Source organism: Propithecus coquereli, unplaced genomic scaffold (genome assembly GCF_000956105.1).
Source record: "Propithecus coquereli isolate 6110/MARCELLA unplaced genomic scaffold, Pcoq_1.0 Scaffold117, whole genome shotgun sequence".
NCBI lineage: Eukaryota > Metazoa > Chordata > Mammalia > Primates > Indriidae > Propithecus > Propithecus coquereli.
Genome location: NW_012135747.1, coordinates 646,786 through 660,081, shown reverse-complemented (window position 1 = coordinate 660,081; position 13,296 = coordinate 646,786). Strand labels below are relative to the sequence as shown.

Below are 13,296 nucleotides of genomic sequence, written 5' to 3'. Positions count from 1 at the left end.
GGCATGAAGACCCTCCCGCTGCATGTGGAGCTGCAACAGCAAAGGGGCGCCAGCCCCGGCCCTGGCCCCTGCCCCTGGGATGGGTCAACTCCCTCCTCCGTGCTTCTGGGAGCAAACTAAGCAACCGTTCTCCTGCCGTTTTCAGCCTTGGCAAGCTTGGTTGTGAAGAGAAAGGGTTTCATTCCATGAATCTGGCTCTAGGGCAAGGGGAGGTGTGCTCTCCCCCGAGGCCCCCACACCCAAAGAGGATCACGGCCCAGCAGAATGGCCGCCCTGAACGAGCCTGGCCTCGCCAACCCTGAAAACTGGGCCTCGGGCCTTGCTCCTCTGCAGGCGTCGGGCGGGGCACCCAGGGCTCCCTGGCGTGGTGACCCTCACCTCTGCTTTCTTTCCGCTCCCCAGGGTACTCCAGGACCAATTGGAGTTCCAGGCCCAGCGGGACCAAAGGGCGAGAGGGTGAGCCTGGAGCCTGGGCGGCCAGGAGGGAGGGCAGGCCGGGGACCCTGTCAGCCCCACAACTGCCCCAGGAGCCTCAGCCCTCGTCCCCTTCTCCCTTCGTCTCTGCTCCTAGTCATCCTCGCCGCAGTGTGGGGGAGCCAGGCAGGCCTGGGGGGCGGGGGGCTGGTTGTGTAGCTCAGCGTGGACAAAGACCTGGAGAGATGCAGGGGACAGCTTCTCCTACTTTGGCTTCTGGTCACCTAGCATCCATCACAGGTCCAGTCTGGCAAGGCCCCAGACACTGTTATCACCAGACATGCCTAAACTTCGTAACGATTTAGGGAAACAGCACAGAACAGAGCACCAGGTGGTGTTTAGAAAATTCCTGGAGGACATCAAGAAGTCAGGAGGCTCTAGCGTTAGGCTCAGCTCCCACAGCCACTGTCAGTGACCTTGGCCATGTCACATGACCTGCAGAGCTCCGGCCCCTCCCTCGTGGAGTGGGCACGTGCAGGGAGGGTGCAGGTGAAGGGCGTTGGCTCAGCGGAGGCTGGAGAGCTGTGTGTCTGTCCCCATCAGCTCTTCCCGCCATCCCTCATGTCCACACACCCAGGGCTTGGAGGTCTCCTGAGTGGGCATCGTTGAGTTCTCTGCCTGCGTGGGCAGCTCTGCCCCTCCATCCGCCACCTTGCTGGCTCTGCCTCAGGGGCGGGGAGGGTGGGAAGCCTCTGCAGAGGGGCGTAGGCTTCTCTCAAATCATCCACTACGTGGGAAAACCAGGATGGCTGCTGTGACGGGTGACCCTTGAGGCCGCAGAGGAGAAATCAAAGCTCTCTTTCTTTCCCTTCTCTTCCCTGCCTCCTTGCTCCTCCTCTTCCTCCCCTGCTCCCTGCGTCAGGCCAGACAGGCCCTGGAGGCTGCCCAGTCCTTCCTGAGGGCCTTGGGGAAAGCTCTGCTGGAGGGAGAGTGAGGGGCCCCCAGGGCAGAGTTCACACCGGCAGCCCCCTGCCTTCCCCATGGCACTTGCTTCCCAGAGCGCTCTTTGAGGGGGCTGGAGGGGTTTCCTGGGTTTCCCAGCCAAATAGAAAACGGTGACGGAAGGTTGTTACCATGTCAGGGAGGATTCATGGGTTTCTTTCTCCCATTTCAGGGCAGCAAAGGAGACCCTGGGATGACAGGACCAACGGGAGCAGCCGGGCTTCCTGTGAGTCTCACGGGACCAGAGGTTTCTCGCCACCCACCCCTGCCCCCATCAGAAACACTGTCACACAGAATGCCCAGTGCCAGGAGCAAGACTCTGGGGCCCTGGGAGAGTTCTCCCGTCTATAACACCAAGAGGCAACTGGTGATGGGCTAGAATGCCCTCCTGGGCACTGTTAGGGGACCAGGTCCTCGGCCATGGGGCCATCTGCCGAGATGTAGCAACCCATCCTGAGCCCCTCGCACCGTAAGCCTCTGAGTCAGATGCTGCAGGGCCTCACAGGTGAATGTGCCACAGCCCCTGCCCTCGAGGAGGGGGCAGAATCAAATCCAGGCCTCTGTGGTACAGGAGATGCTTCAGGACCAGAGCAGCTTCCCGGGGGAGCTGGCCTTGAAGAAGAGACTTGGCTTTCCACCTGAAGCATGTTTCCATGTTGCTGTGTTATAAAAGTTGAGCGTCTGCCCGCAAGAGCCTGGATGTGTGTTTCCCATCGCTAGAAGATTGCGCATGCTCTGGCTGAGTAGGCGCGTCCAGGCCCGTCTGCTGTGGCCCATCCCCTAGCTGAAGAATGGAGAGCAGTTTGCACCTTGCAAAGAGGGTCTGAGGGGCTGCTGAGTCCATTTGCTAGCGAGGCCTGGCAGGAGAGCCAGGGGCGCTCTCCTCTGCCAAGAGCGTTCTTTGCTCCCCGACCGTGTCCTCAGAACTCACCACTCACCTGCGTGAGCGACCCCAGAAGAACACCGTAGGCCAGGGCACAGGCTGTAGGGCCAGGAAATTAGAACTGCGTCCTTGGCTTTGCCCGTAACTCGTCACTTACCTCTAGGTCAGGTTCCTTGAATGATCGGCTTCCTTGTCCCCCTCTGTAAAATGGGGATAATTAAACCTGTCTCTGATGAAGTAGGCATCGGTAAGGAGCTTTATGAGCCCAGAACTCTACGACATCCTGTGTTTTCTCATTAGTGTGTCTTCGTTTCTCTGATTTATTGCAGGGTTTACACGGACCACCCGGGGACAAAGGAAACCGGGTGAGTCAGCTGCACTCCGCAGCTCTGGGTACTAATGTCTTCATAATGGGTGGAATGATCAAATGGGGATTCCTGACTCAACAGGGCAAACACAGCTTTTCCTGATAAATCATCCTAAATTGAAAGGCTTTAGAGTGGGGGCCGAATCCACGTCACGCAGGGAGCCTGGGCCTACTCCTGCCACTGAAACGTGGATTTTTCCGCATGACTAGGGGACGCTGAATCCCACAGCGGCCATCACGTAGCCTGGCCGTCCGGTAACGGGAGCCACGTGTCCAGCTCTCTCTGGGTTGCCCTGATAGCAGGCCCCTAAATGGCATTTTTAGATCCATTGTTACCTTGTCCTCGCCTTCCGAAACTTACTTTTGCCAGGACTTCCAGGCCACTGGTGAGAGCAAAAATAAATTCCAGTTTCAAGAACAAGCAGACAGCTGTTGTAAGCAGCCAACCCATTTAAAACAATACTACAGCTGCTATTTCTCTTGCAAAGAGTCGGCAGGACTACAAAACGAAGCATGCCTGCTTAGGCCCCTTTCTGTCCCTCTGGGTCCTGCCACCTTCACCAGGACACGCTTACTGAAGGCCCACGGCACCCACAGCCACGTGATGGTGCATGACACGTGCCACAGCCTTCGGCATCTGGCCCGGCAGGGATAATCTAACTACATCTGACCAAGAGATGACCTGTGGGTTCCTTTCTAGAATGTCTCATCCACTGCGGCTGCACAGCGCTCCCAGTGCGCCCCTAAAGGCCCAAGCACATGTGCCAGCGGGTCAGAAGCCCAGGCTCGTAGAGAAGAAGGAAACGCGGCCGGGGTGGGGGGGGAACAGTTGGAGAAACTAGGCCCAGAATGATGATGAAATGTCGCGAGTTCCCACTAAGAGTGAACAGCAGAGCAGGTGGCTTCTAAAACCCAGATCTCATGGCTCATCTTTGAACCTGATACCGAGTTCAGGAAGAGAAAGTGCCAGAATCTGTGTGTTTACACCTGGCACCATTAATTCCATCTTCTTCATTTAAGATACATCTACTGAGCACTTCTGTACCCCTAAATACTCTTCACTGGCAACTGGTCCAAAGCAGCTCAATGTGTCCCACAAATTCTAGAAACAAGAGGGAGCAGACAGAGCCATTCCTGCCAGCCAGTCCACAGGAAGGCCAGGTCTAGAAACCACTGGAATAAACAGACCTGCTTCCAGATACGTGGCAGCCTCTTAGGCCACGCTGGAAAGCATGTTCCCCAGTGTAGCATCAAAGAATCCAGGCCCCTAAAAACTTTGATCATTCCACCTCTGAGTTGGCATACTAACTTCCTTTCTAATTTAAAGTGTTTTGGTTTTCTCTATAATATTCAATTAATATTTATAAACCTATTTCTTAACACTTTTTCAGTTGGCTTGAGTGGGACACGGAGCCATTTGGAGGCTGCAAAGTCAGTCCTTCAAATGGTGGTGACTGCGCTTTGGGCGGCCAAGCGCCCCTGTCACAGGTGGAGGAGGCGGGGGCTGGCAGCTCGGATGCTGAAGGGACCAAGAGTGTTGAGTGATCCACTGAGGCCCCTGGAGTCAGTGGGAAGATATTTCTTCTCCATTTTCCCCTCTCTACTATTTGACGTATTTTCCCCATCCCAGAGCCCAAAATGGGGATCTTTCTAAGGACACACATGCCCGTGGAAAAAACACTCTGCCCTTGTCACCAAGGGCTCCGCGACCACCTTTAAGGATAAGAAATCAGTCAAAGGACAAAGGGTGGTGTGAATCTAGCCATTTGATCATTGGGAAAATCAGGGATTACCGTGGAGCTGCCCGCAAGCTGGCCAGCTGAGAAGCGGGCATCTGGCCTCCCCAAGCTCATCCCGCCTCCTCACCGCTCCCTCCTCCACTTTCTCTTTTGGCCTGGGCCTGCCTCTTCCTTCCTTTCCTCCTTCCATCTTTCTCCCCGTAGATATGTTCCCGCATTATAATAATCCCATATCCCTCACCCTTTCCCTCCCCCACAAAGCTTCCAATTTGTTTCCTCTAAAATCATTCTGTATATATTTATTTATATTTCTAAGAAGCTGCTGCTCCTTGACTTTATTTGTCCCCTTCCCCTCACCAGCTAGAATGCTCTCTTTGCCAGGGCCTGTTTCATGTCACTCTGGGGTGGGAGGCAGGCAGGGTGCAGGCAACGCTACTACTCTTACATCTTCAAAGGCCACCTGATCAGGGCGATTGCCCAGGCCCTGAGAACACAGCGCCCCATGGTGCAAGGTACCCTTGTGAAACACACAACTCTCTGTTACCTGGGGCAAATCATCGGGACCTGGAACCACCCACCGCCAGCAGCTTTCCCACATTATCCATTAGGAAACTGTGCTCACGACCCAGAGAATGAGGGGCCGCACTCCTGAGAGTGTTTGCCATGAGGCATCCCCATCCAGAGAGCTGGCGGTTTTGCTTGTCCGCCATTCGGGGATTGTTCATGCCACGATGTTCTTGTTGGCAGACGTATCTTCGAGCTAATCAAATTACACCTAATATACACATACCTGTTTCTTCTTAAATACATGTCATTTTCTAAGTAAGGATTTGCGTTTTAGAAAATTCATTTTGAACAATACAATTGCAGACCACCTCTGGAATCAAGAAATTTGAGTGATTTCCAAAGATCCAGGGAAACATCAAAACTATTCTAACTCCTCTGCCTTCCTCTAATGAACTTATGCTGCAGGAACACTACATGTGGTGAGACCTCTGACCCTGAGACTTCTCTCTGGCAGCGGCTTTGACAGCTATACTGGCTAACAAGAAATAATAATCACAAGTATTATCATTATGAAGCAGCTATCATTTACTGAGCACATACTATATGCATTTAATGTGCACAAAGACGTCACAACAAGTTTTTGATGTAGCTGTTATTGTATCCATTTTACAGGTGAAGAAACTGAGGCTCAAAGAGGTTAAGTAGCTTCCCAAAGTCATGCTGCTAATAACTGGCAGAGCCAGCTCTGACTCCAGGCTTTTGTTCTGACCAATATGCTTCCCGCCCTTCAGGGTCTGGTCACCCTGGAGTGACACTGTGGCAGTACCTGAGCTTTAGATAATCAGCCTTGCATAAAGGAAAGCTCCCAGGAAGACTCCCTAGGGGCACACTTGGCCCCCTTTTAAGGAAACACACATATGAAATTACAAATTCACATTCATTACAGAGGTGATGCTTCACTTTTACAAAGAATTCCCCATAGCCCTTCTTTAAACAGACCCTGACACATATAAAACAGGATTCAACTTAGAAAAATGATATTTACTGAAGCTGGTCAGAAACAAATGAATTTCCTGAACCGACACGTCCATAAACAAGTAGCTGTCTATGACTTCAGACCAGGATGAACCAGACACACTAAGAATGGGAGGGCTCAGTTCTCAAACCAGGGGCCACTGAAGAGCCCTAGATACACCTGCACACACACATATAGGCACAGACGTGTGGACACATGCCCAAACACATACCCACACACATTCATACATGCACAACACGCACATGCCTGCACACTCACTCATACACATACACATATGCACAAGCGTGTACATGCACATGATCAGACATGCTGTGTTCATGCGCATACACACACATGCACACACCCCAGGGCTCTGAATAAAATCACCTTGCCTCCTAATAGAATGACAAAGGGAAGAAAAACAATTGAGACAGAAGGTTTGCAGTCCAAAGCCTTTCAAATATAGACCTTTGAAGAGAAGGCAGTTGGTCCCCAGCCAGTGTGTTCGGCACAGTCCCGCGTGGGCCTCGTGTTCGCAAAACTGGCCAACAGCATCTTCCCTCTGCTGGTCCCTCCACCTCCAGCTCTGAGCCCTGCTGCTCCGTGCCCCCACCCTGCTTTCCTCCCCTGCCCCTCCCACCCGCCTCAGCCAAATTCCCAGGTGTTCAGAGGGGGGAGGTGGGTATTGACCCCAAATCGTATTGGGGAGAATATCCTACTTAAGAGAATCTATTTTTCCCTCTTGAATTTTCTTTTTCTGTCTCTAACCTTAACACACGAATGATCCTAAAGTTTTGATGTTGTTTTTTTTCTTGGACTAAACCATTATTTACAGGGGGAGAGGGGGAAGAAAGGCTCTAGAGGGCCTAAAGGGGATAAGGGAGACCAAGGAGCGCCTGGATTAGATGCCCCCTGTCCATTGGTATGTTTTTGTTTATCACTCGCATCCTTCTGGTTTTTTTCCTTGAGGTTTGCAAATTGGAAACAAAGAAGGCAGATCAGCTGCGATGAGAACCAAATGACTACACTGATGCTACCCAAATCTACCCGTTCATTTGACTGGTGAAATTCTGCCTGCTGTTGGTTTTGCCCTAAAACCACAGCTGCAAGTAATTCTGGCTAAATCCCTTCCTTTGAATCCCTTTCCTTTGAAGATGCAGAACGACTGATGTATGGGAACTATAAGGACGGGGTTTTCGGAGAGGGCCTCAGCTCTAGCCTCCAGGGTGGCTTTGGAAGCCTGTGTAGCATTTGTGAGCCACCGATTTGCCTTCTTCGTTTTGTGGCCATCTCTGTGGGCCAGCAGTTCAAGCTGTCTGAATCCTTACTTGGCCAGGATGCAGGACACCAGAGGTGGCGTCTCCTGGGGGCCACTGATGCTCAAAACTGGGCAGAACAAGGCCAGATGAGGGGCTTTTAATACGCAGCCTCCGAACACTCCCCAGGCATCCAGCTAAAACCTCTAAAGCTGCAGACCAGAATCGGTGCACAGATGCCCCACAGGAAGCCGTCCCAGATGAGCCAACAATTTGTGATTTGGGGCACATCTGCCAGGCTTCCTCAGTGCCTTTTCAATCTATGTGAAGGTTCTGAAAAGTATGATACACTAATGTTGCAGTTTATCTGTGTTTGCTCCAAGGGAGTCTGCAGAGGGACAAGGGGTTGGCAGAGAGGGGGCTGCTTGTACGTGTTCCAAAGCTGAATTCTCCGGAGCACAAAGAGAGCACAAATGCTGAATTTGGGAGATGGGGGAGTCCACTGGGATTAGTCCCTATTTGCAGATGCCTGGAAGGTCCTGCATCCTGGCCAGGGTAGGACTGGGCCTCTCCTCTCCTCAGCGGAGCTGGCCAGCCTTGACCTAAATAATCATCGTGGTTGGTTTTGTGAACAGGGACACCGAGGTTTTAAAGGAGAGAAAGGGGAGCCGGGGTTACCAGGGCTGGACGGACTGGATGCCCCGTGCCCATTGGTATGGCATCGCCCTTCCTTGCCTGCATGGCCGATTTGGGCTTCCCCACGTGTGTGGTTCGTGCTTGCTGCCTCCCCAGCCGCCCCCCACGCTCCTCCTGCTCCCCTGTCTCTACTGCCTGCTTCTCCACTCTGTAAACACCAAGGGTCACCTTGCTTTGGCGTGTGCTCTGGGGGCTCCCAGCCATGCCGCTCTCTTGCATGCAAAGTTTACCAGGATGTTTTCTTGACTTCTTACTGCAGCTACTTCTAAAGCACATCACCTTAATGTGAGCCATCCCTCCCACCCTGAAGTTGGCTTTGGCTGCATCTGATACTCATTTCCAAACGGCTTCTAAACAAATCTGCCACCAGAGGTCAAACTAGGAAAGGGGATTCTCTGCACAGGTTCTTAGAACTGTGACTTCTTTTCCTCCATGCAGTGCAGTTAGTTCAGAGTGCACTGGCTGAACACCTAGCAAAGCATTTGAATGAGATGCCTGAGACAGCCCCGTACTCCCAGCCCTTCCAGCACCCCACGATTCGGCAGGAGACACATGGGCATGCTCACAGATATAGGGTAGACTGAGAAGTTCTAGATCGCAGGTGGAGGTTCTTCCAGTCTATTCTTTAAGGCTGGGTCCTGGGTCGTTGCCCAAGTGACACCATCAGAACTAAGGGATGGTCCGACATTACGGTTTTAGATCCTAAAAGGTTTGTCCTTTTTGCTTAAACCCCAGAAGACATTACAAGACCCTTCCTTGATGTCCCTGTCTTTTGTGGTCAGATGGCTCACCACTGAAGAGTCTGGGAGAGATGGAATGGTCCAGAACATAGCTAAGGAGGCAGGGACTGCTCTTCCAAGCACATCCTGGGCTAAGTGGTGGGAGTTTATTCCCACCCACCCAGGCCCTCTCTAGGTGGGGACATTCTAGCCTCCACACCAATCTTCTTAACTTATGCAAAAGAAGCAGAAGATGACGCTTCATTCCAAGGTGATTGGGTGGAGAGGTTACTGCCTAAATCTGCCCGGTAGGTTTGGAGTTCGAGAGCTACTTTCATAGCAGTAATAGTCAGAAGAGCATTTCCAGCCTCACATCCCCACCCTGGGGTCGCACAGGAATTCTCTTCAAACAGAAGAGAAAAAAGGATAAGAAAATATACTCTGTGACCCTGAGAGGTGGCCGAGGAGCCCCTCTAAGGACACTGGGGACATTTTAGGACCAGCATATGCAACGAAAAGCAAGCACAGAATGAGCAGGAGAGTGGCAGCTTCCTGTCCCCCGCTGGTCCTGCCTGTCGAGCCCCTGCATGCAGCATGCCCAGGCGCCTTTCTCAGCTGGAATTTCCTGGTCCCTTCAAAGCGCCTCCATTAATCACCGGCCAGGCCAGGTCCTCCCTCGGCCACGATCCCCTCCCACGATCTCCCACGATCTGAAAAGCTCTGCCAGCAGCAGCCTTGGCCTCCCTGCTCCTCCCCATACATTACTTTCTGTTCTCTGCCTGCCCGCCTGCCCTCCACTGCCCCATCCCCGCCACCACCCACGTGCCAATGGGAATGCCGCTCCGGCCCCACAGGGGCTCCTCTCCCTTCCAGAGTCCGTGTGAAGTGTGCCGCACTGTGGCGGGCTGGGCAAGGGGGCAGAGAGTCATAGTGAAACATGGAATGCACCACCTCCCCCTGCAGTCCCCTCCCCGGCCCAGAGGGGAAAATGAAAGTCATCCTTATCTGCCCCTTCATGCAAAATGGCATTTTCTCCAATAACATGCCCTATTTGTGCCGTTTGTCTATTAATTTTGCTATGGAAGTGTTAGATCTTCCCTTTGTTGTTTCTCATTCTGCCTCCTGCACCGTTAGAATGGACTTGGGGGCAGGGGGAGGTACTAATGGTGATTTTTAGTACAAGATAACCAGGCTTCCTCAGCCCTCCATGCTGAGGCCCGTACCTGCAGAATACCAGGGGACGAGAGGTTTAGGCGCCTGGCGTGGGCAGGTGGGTGAAGTCGGTTGGGGCACAGAGGTCTCCCATTCAACCACCTCTCACAGACCGAGCACTCGCTCTACTCTCCTGAAATACCGTGTCCATCTCTCTCTGCCCTGGAGCCTGGAACTCTAGCATCTGGGCTGCCTTTCTAGCAGACTTGGACTGAGAACCAGATCTTTGTCCTTGGTTCAGCTTTGCCCGCCCCATCTTGTCTCAAAATTTCTAGATTCCCCGCCCCCCTCTCCAGGGTATGCCAGAGAGGCCAGGAGAGTAGGGCCGGAGAAGACTTAGCAAGGTTTCCAGCACTGTGGGCAGAACATCCTGAGGTGAAGGGTGCTCCATGGTTGCCACCGACAAAAGAGACAAACAGTGTAGAGTTGATTCCTGCCCTGCTACCGCACTTCACCCCCAAATTCCCGGCAGTGGATAAGACTGTGCCAGAAGCCCATGTCTTCTTGCTGAAGGCATCCGGGGCTGTGCTGCAATACCCATGAGGCTGCCTGTCCCTTTGTGCCCCTCATCCCGACCCTAGTACTGATCACCTTGCAGGAACCATCTAGATGTCCTCCTCCCACTGCTTAGGGAGAGAGACAAAGAAGAGAGTGGAGGGCTGGAGGATCCGTAGAGGTTACTTTAAGCAACTGCCCTTGCCCAGGTTTTACAGAGGAGGAAACTGAGGCCTCCAAATGCAGAGTGACTTGCCCGTGAACATCTAGCACTCCGCAGAGCTAGAGCAGAGACCGTTCTCTCACGGCACTCAAGGACATCTCTGCTGGCCGAGCCCACAGGCTAGGACAGCCCCTCCTGGCCTTGCACTGCAGCTCCATGTGACCTTAGCCAATGGGGAAACAGCTGGATTTGTTTCCCACCCACTTCCGACGTTCTGAAGTAGAGAAAAGAAATCGACAAGAGTGGGGGTCCTGCGGCCTGATCAGCTGCCAAAATGTTTGTGGCCCTTGTTACCCCTGTCCTGCCTGCTTGGTGGACCGTCACGAAGAGTCTGAGCCCTCTGCCTTCCCTCCTCATTGCAGGGTGAAGACGGCTTACCAGTCCAGGGCTGCTGGAACAAGGTAGGATGTCCCTGCTGTTTGCACTGGGGCTCCACTCTCAACGGTGCAGTAAAGATCTGACAGTTTGCATTCTGCCTTTCTACAGATGAGGCAGCAAGACATGGGTTGAAAAAGGCTGTCTCACTGCACACACTTAGAGAACATTTAAAAATGCTTCTTAAGGCATCAGCACACTCCAGTATATGGAATTTCCATGTAGCCACACAGGTGACATCTTTATGCTTTGTGTGGTCAGTTTATGTAGTGTCTCTCCTCCAAGGACTTCCAGACCATATTTTTAAATTAGTTATTAATCAGCTGCTCTCATAGTTTTCACATGAGGTCGTTTAAGCCATATGATGACATTTATCCAGGTGGAGGACATCTAAGTTGCTTAAACTCTGAACTCCACAGCTTCTGTGCCTCCTCCTAGGGACTGCCCTACTCACCACTCTACCATTCTCCTTGAACTTAAGCTGTCAGAGCCTGGCACTTCCACACATGTGACCTGCAGCCCAGTCTCACCTGGGTTCCCAGGGTTCCCTCCAACAGTGAGTTCTCACTTATTCACAGTGCCTTGGCATTTGCCACCGTTAAAGCAGTCTGACGCCACAGGGCTGTGCCCATTAAACTGTGGCTCCCCAAAGAGCAGGGATCCCCAGGCTGACCAGGGCCATCGGCTTGCCAATCCAGAAGCCCCCTTGGCGCCCAGCAGAGGGGGCGGCTGCCCTGCTGCCCCAGGCCTGCCCTCCCACCTTGCCTCCCACTCAACGTGCTCTCACCAGCCCTCCAGGTCTCGGGGTATTGGTTTGTCCTCATAAAAGGGCTGGGGACCCCAGTCTATTCAAGAGTCTGTGCTCAGCTAATCCAGGCCTGTTCCAGGGACAGCAAAATCATGCTTACGATGTGACGAATAAGCTCCCCTGTGCTAAGACACCCAAAATCTCATTAACTCACAGGACTGTGTCAAAGCAGTGAAACCACCAGGCCACCAGGCCCTAGGTTGAATACCTACTTGCCTGGTACCTAAAAAGCCCACTAACTAAGAAAGGAAAGCTCAGCTCTCAGGGGAGATCGCTCCCCAGGATCTGCCCCTCACGCCGGCCTCATCCCTTTGTCAAGCTCCACCTGGAGCTAGTTACAGCACCACAAAAGCAGGGCCAAGGTGTGTCCAGTAAGACCCCAGGCCCCTTGCCCCCTAAGAACAAGATTTTCCTCTTCAAGATTGCTGCTGATGGTTAGGAGATAGAAACGGGTGGGCTTAGTAGGGGAAGAACAGCCACTCTCAAGAGCTTCCGTGTCTTGGAGAAGCAGAAAGCCTCATTACTGTTCATTTACACCTAACAGTTCAACCTGGGACAGCGCGGCCATTGCACAGCCGGCCTCCGAAGGCGGCAGAGACAGGGAGTGCCCTCTAGAGGCCACGGAGGGGATTGACGGGGAGGTGAACGCTGGGTTTCCCACCCTCAGGGGGCTTACAGTAGCCACCAGTTCCTTCCACCTGGGGGGCAGGTGGGTCCCTCAGTCCCCTTACCCAGAGCACCCATCCAACCCAGGACAAGGTTCACCTCCTTTCCTACAAGGGAAATAAACACCCGCAGACCCACAGAAACTAACCGAATGTTGTTTTTTGTTTTTGTTTTTATTTTGCAGTGATGCCTCTAACCTTGGATTGGCCTGTGTGTGTGTTTGTACATAGAATATTTATTTTTATACAGTTTTCACTTTTTGAAAATGCCAGAAGTATGATGCATCTTACAGATTATTAAAAAAGAAAAAGAAAAACCTGCATATTTTGTACAGAAAACATCAACCCCTTCCCTTTCGTTTACAAGATGTTTTGTATAAGTCTATTTTCTAATACACTTTTTGTTTGTGAGTATGGGCGTAATGTTTGCATGATATTTGTGCACACTTATTAAGTATTGAAGCTTAATAAATTATTGTGTCCCGGTGCCAAAGGGAGCCAGCTGGCACTGAGGTGCTGGCTAGCTTTCGTGTGTTTTCACACAAATGTGAGTGTCCGTGATGCTTGCCAAGCTAGGTGTGTCTAAGAATATTTTAAACCCTTATGGAATTTCATTATTTAAAAAAAAATGAAACATGGCAATTCATGATCCTGATTAATCAATCATTAAATTAAATGCATTCTTTCTTGTGAAATCAAGAAGTCCCAAAGTTGGGGTCCTTGGAAGTTCGGAGTAATGTTTGGAATGCGAAGTCCAACAGAGGGAAGGAGAGGACTCTACTAAGCAATGTCTAGTGTTGCATATCCCCAGTTCATCACAGAGCTTGCTGCTCGAGCATTGAAGGCTCAGTTGTGCGGAGGGCCCCCCGGATTACGAAGGGGCCGTTTGCTATTGCTTTTGGTTGCTTGTTTTGGTTTAG

The 13,296-nt window shown here is 52.2% G+C and overlaps 1 protein-coding gene across 3 annotated transcripts in view; it reads left to right on the top strand.

The window, feature by feature from the left end:
* The window catches only part of COL13A1 (collagen, type XIII, alpha 1), a 148,962-nt gene extending 135,940 nt beyond the window's left edge, over positions 1-13,022 (top strand). For 2 of the 3 annotated variants that reach the window (XM_012658664.1, XM_012658673.1), the window contains 6 exons: positions 403-456; positions 1,589-1,642; positions 2,629-2,664; positions 6,763-6,849; positions 10,891-10,929; positions 12,562-13,022. In XM_012658664.1, the coding sequence (XP_012514118.1) occupies positions 403-456; positions 1,589-1,642; positions 2,629-2,664; positions 6,763-6,849; positions 10,891-10,929; positions 12,562-12,564 (273 nt within the window). In that variant the 3' untranslated portion in view covers positions 12,565-13,022. The remainder of the gene's footprint in view (positions 1-402; positions 457-1,588; positions 1,643-2,628; positions 2,665-6,762; positions 6,850-10,890; positions 10,930-12,561) is intronic. The other variant, XM_012658683.1, reaches the window with a different exon arrangement.
* Positions 13,023-13,296: the final 274 nt, after the last annotated feature.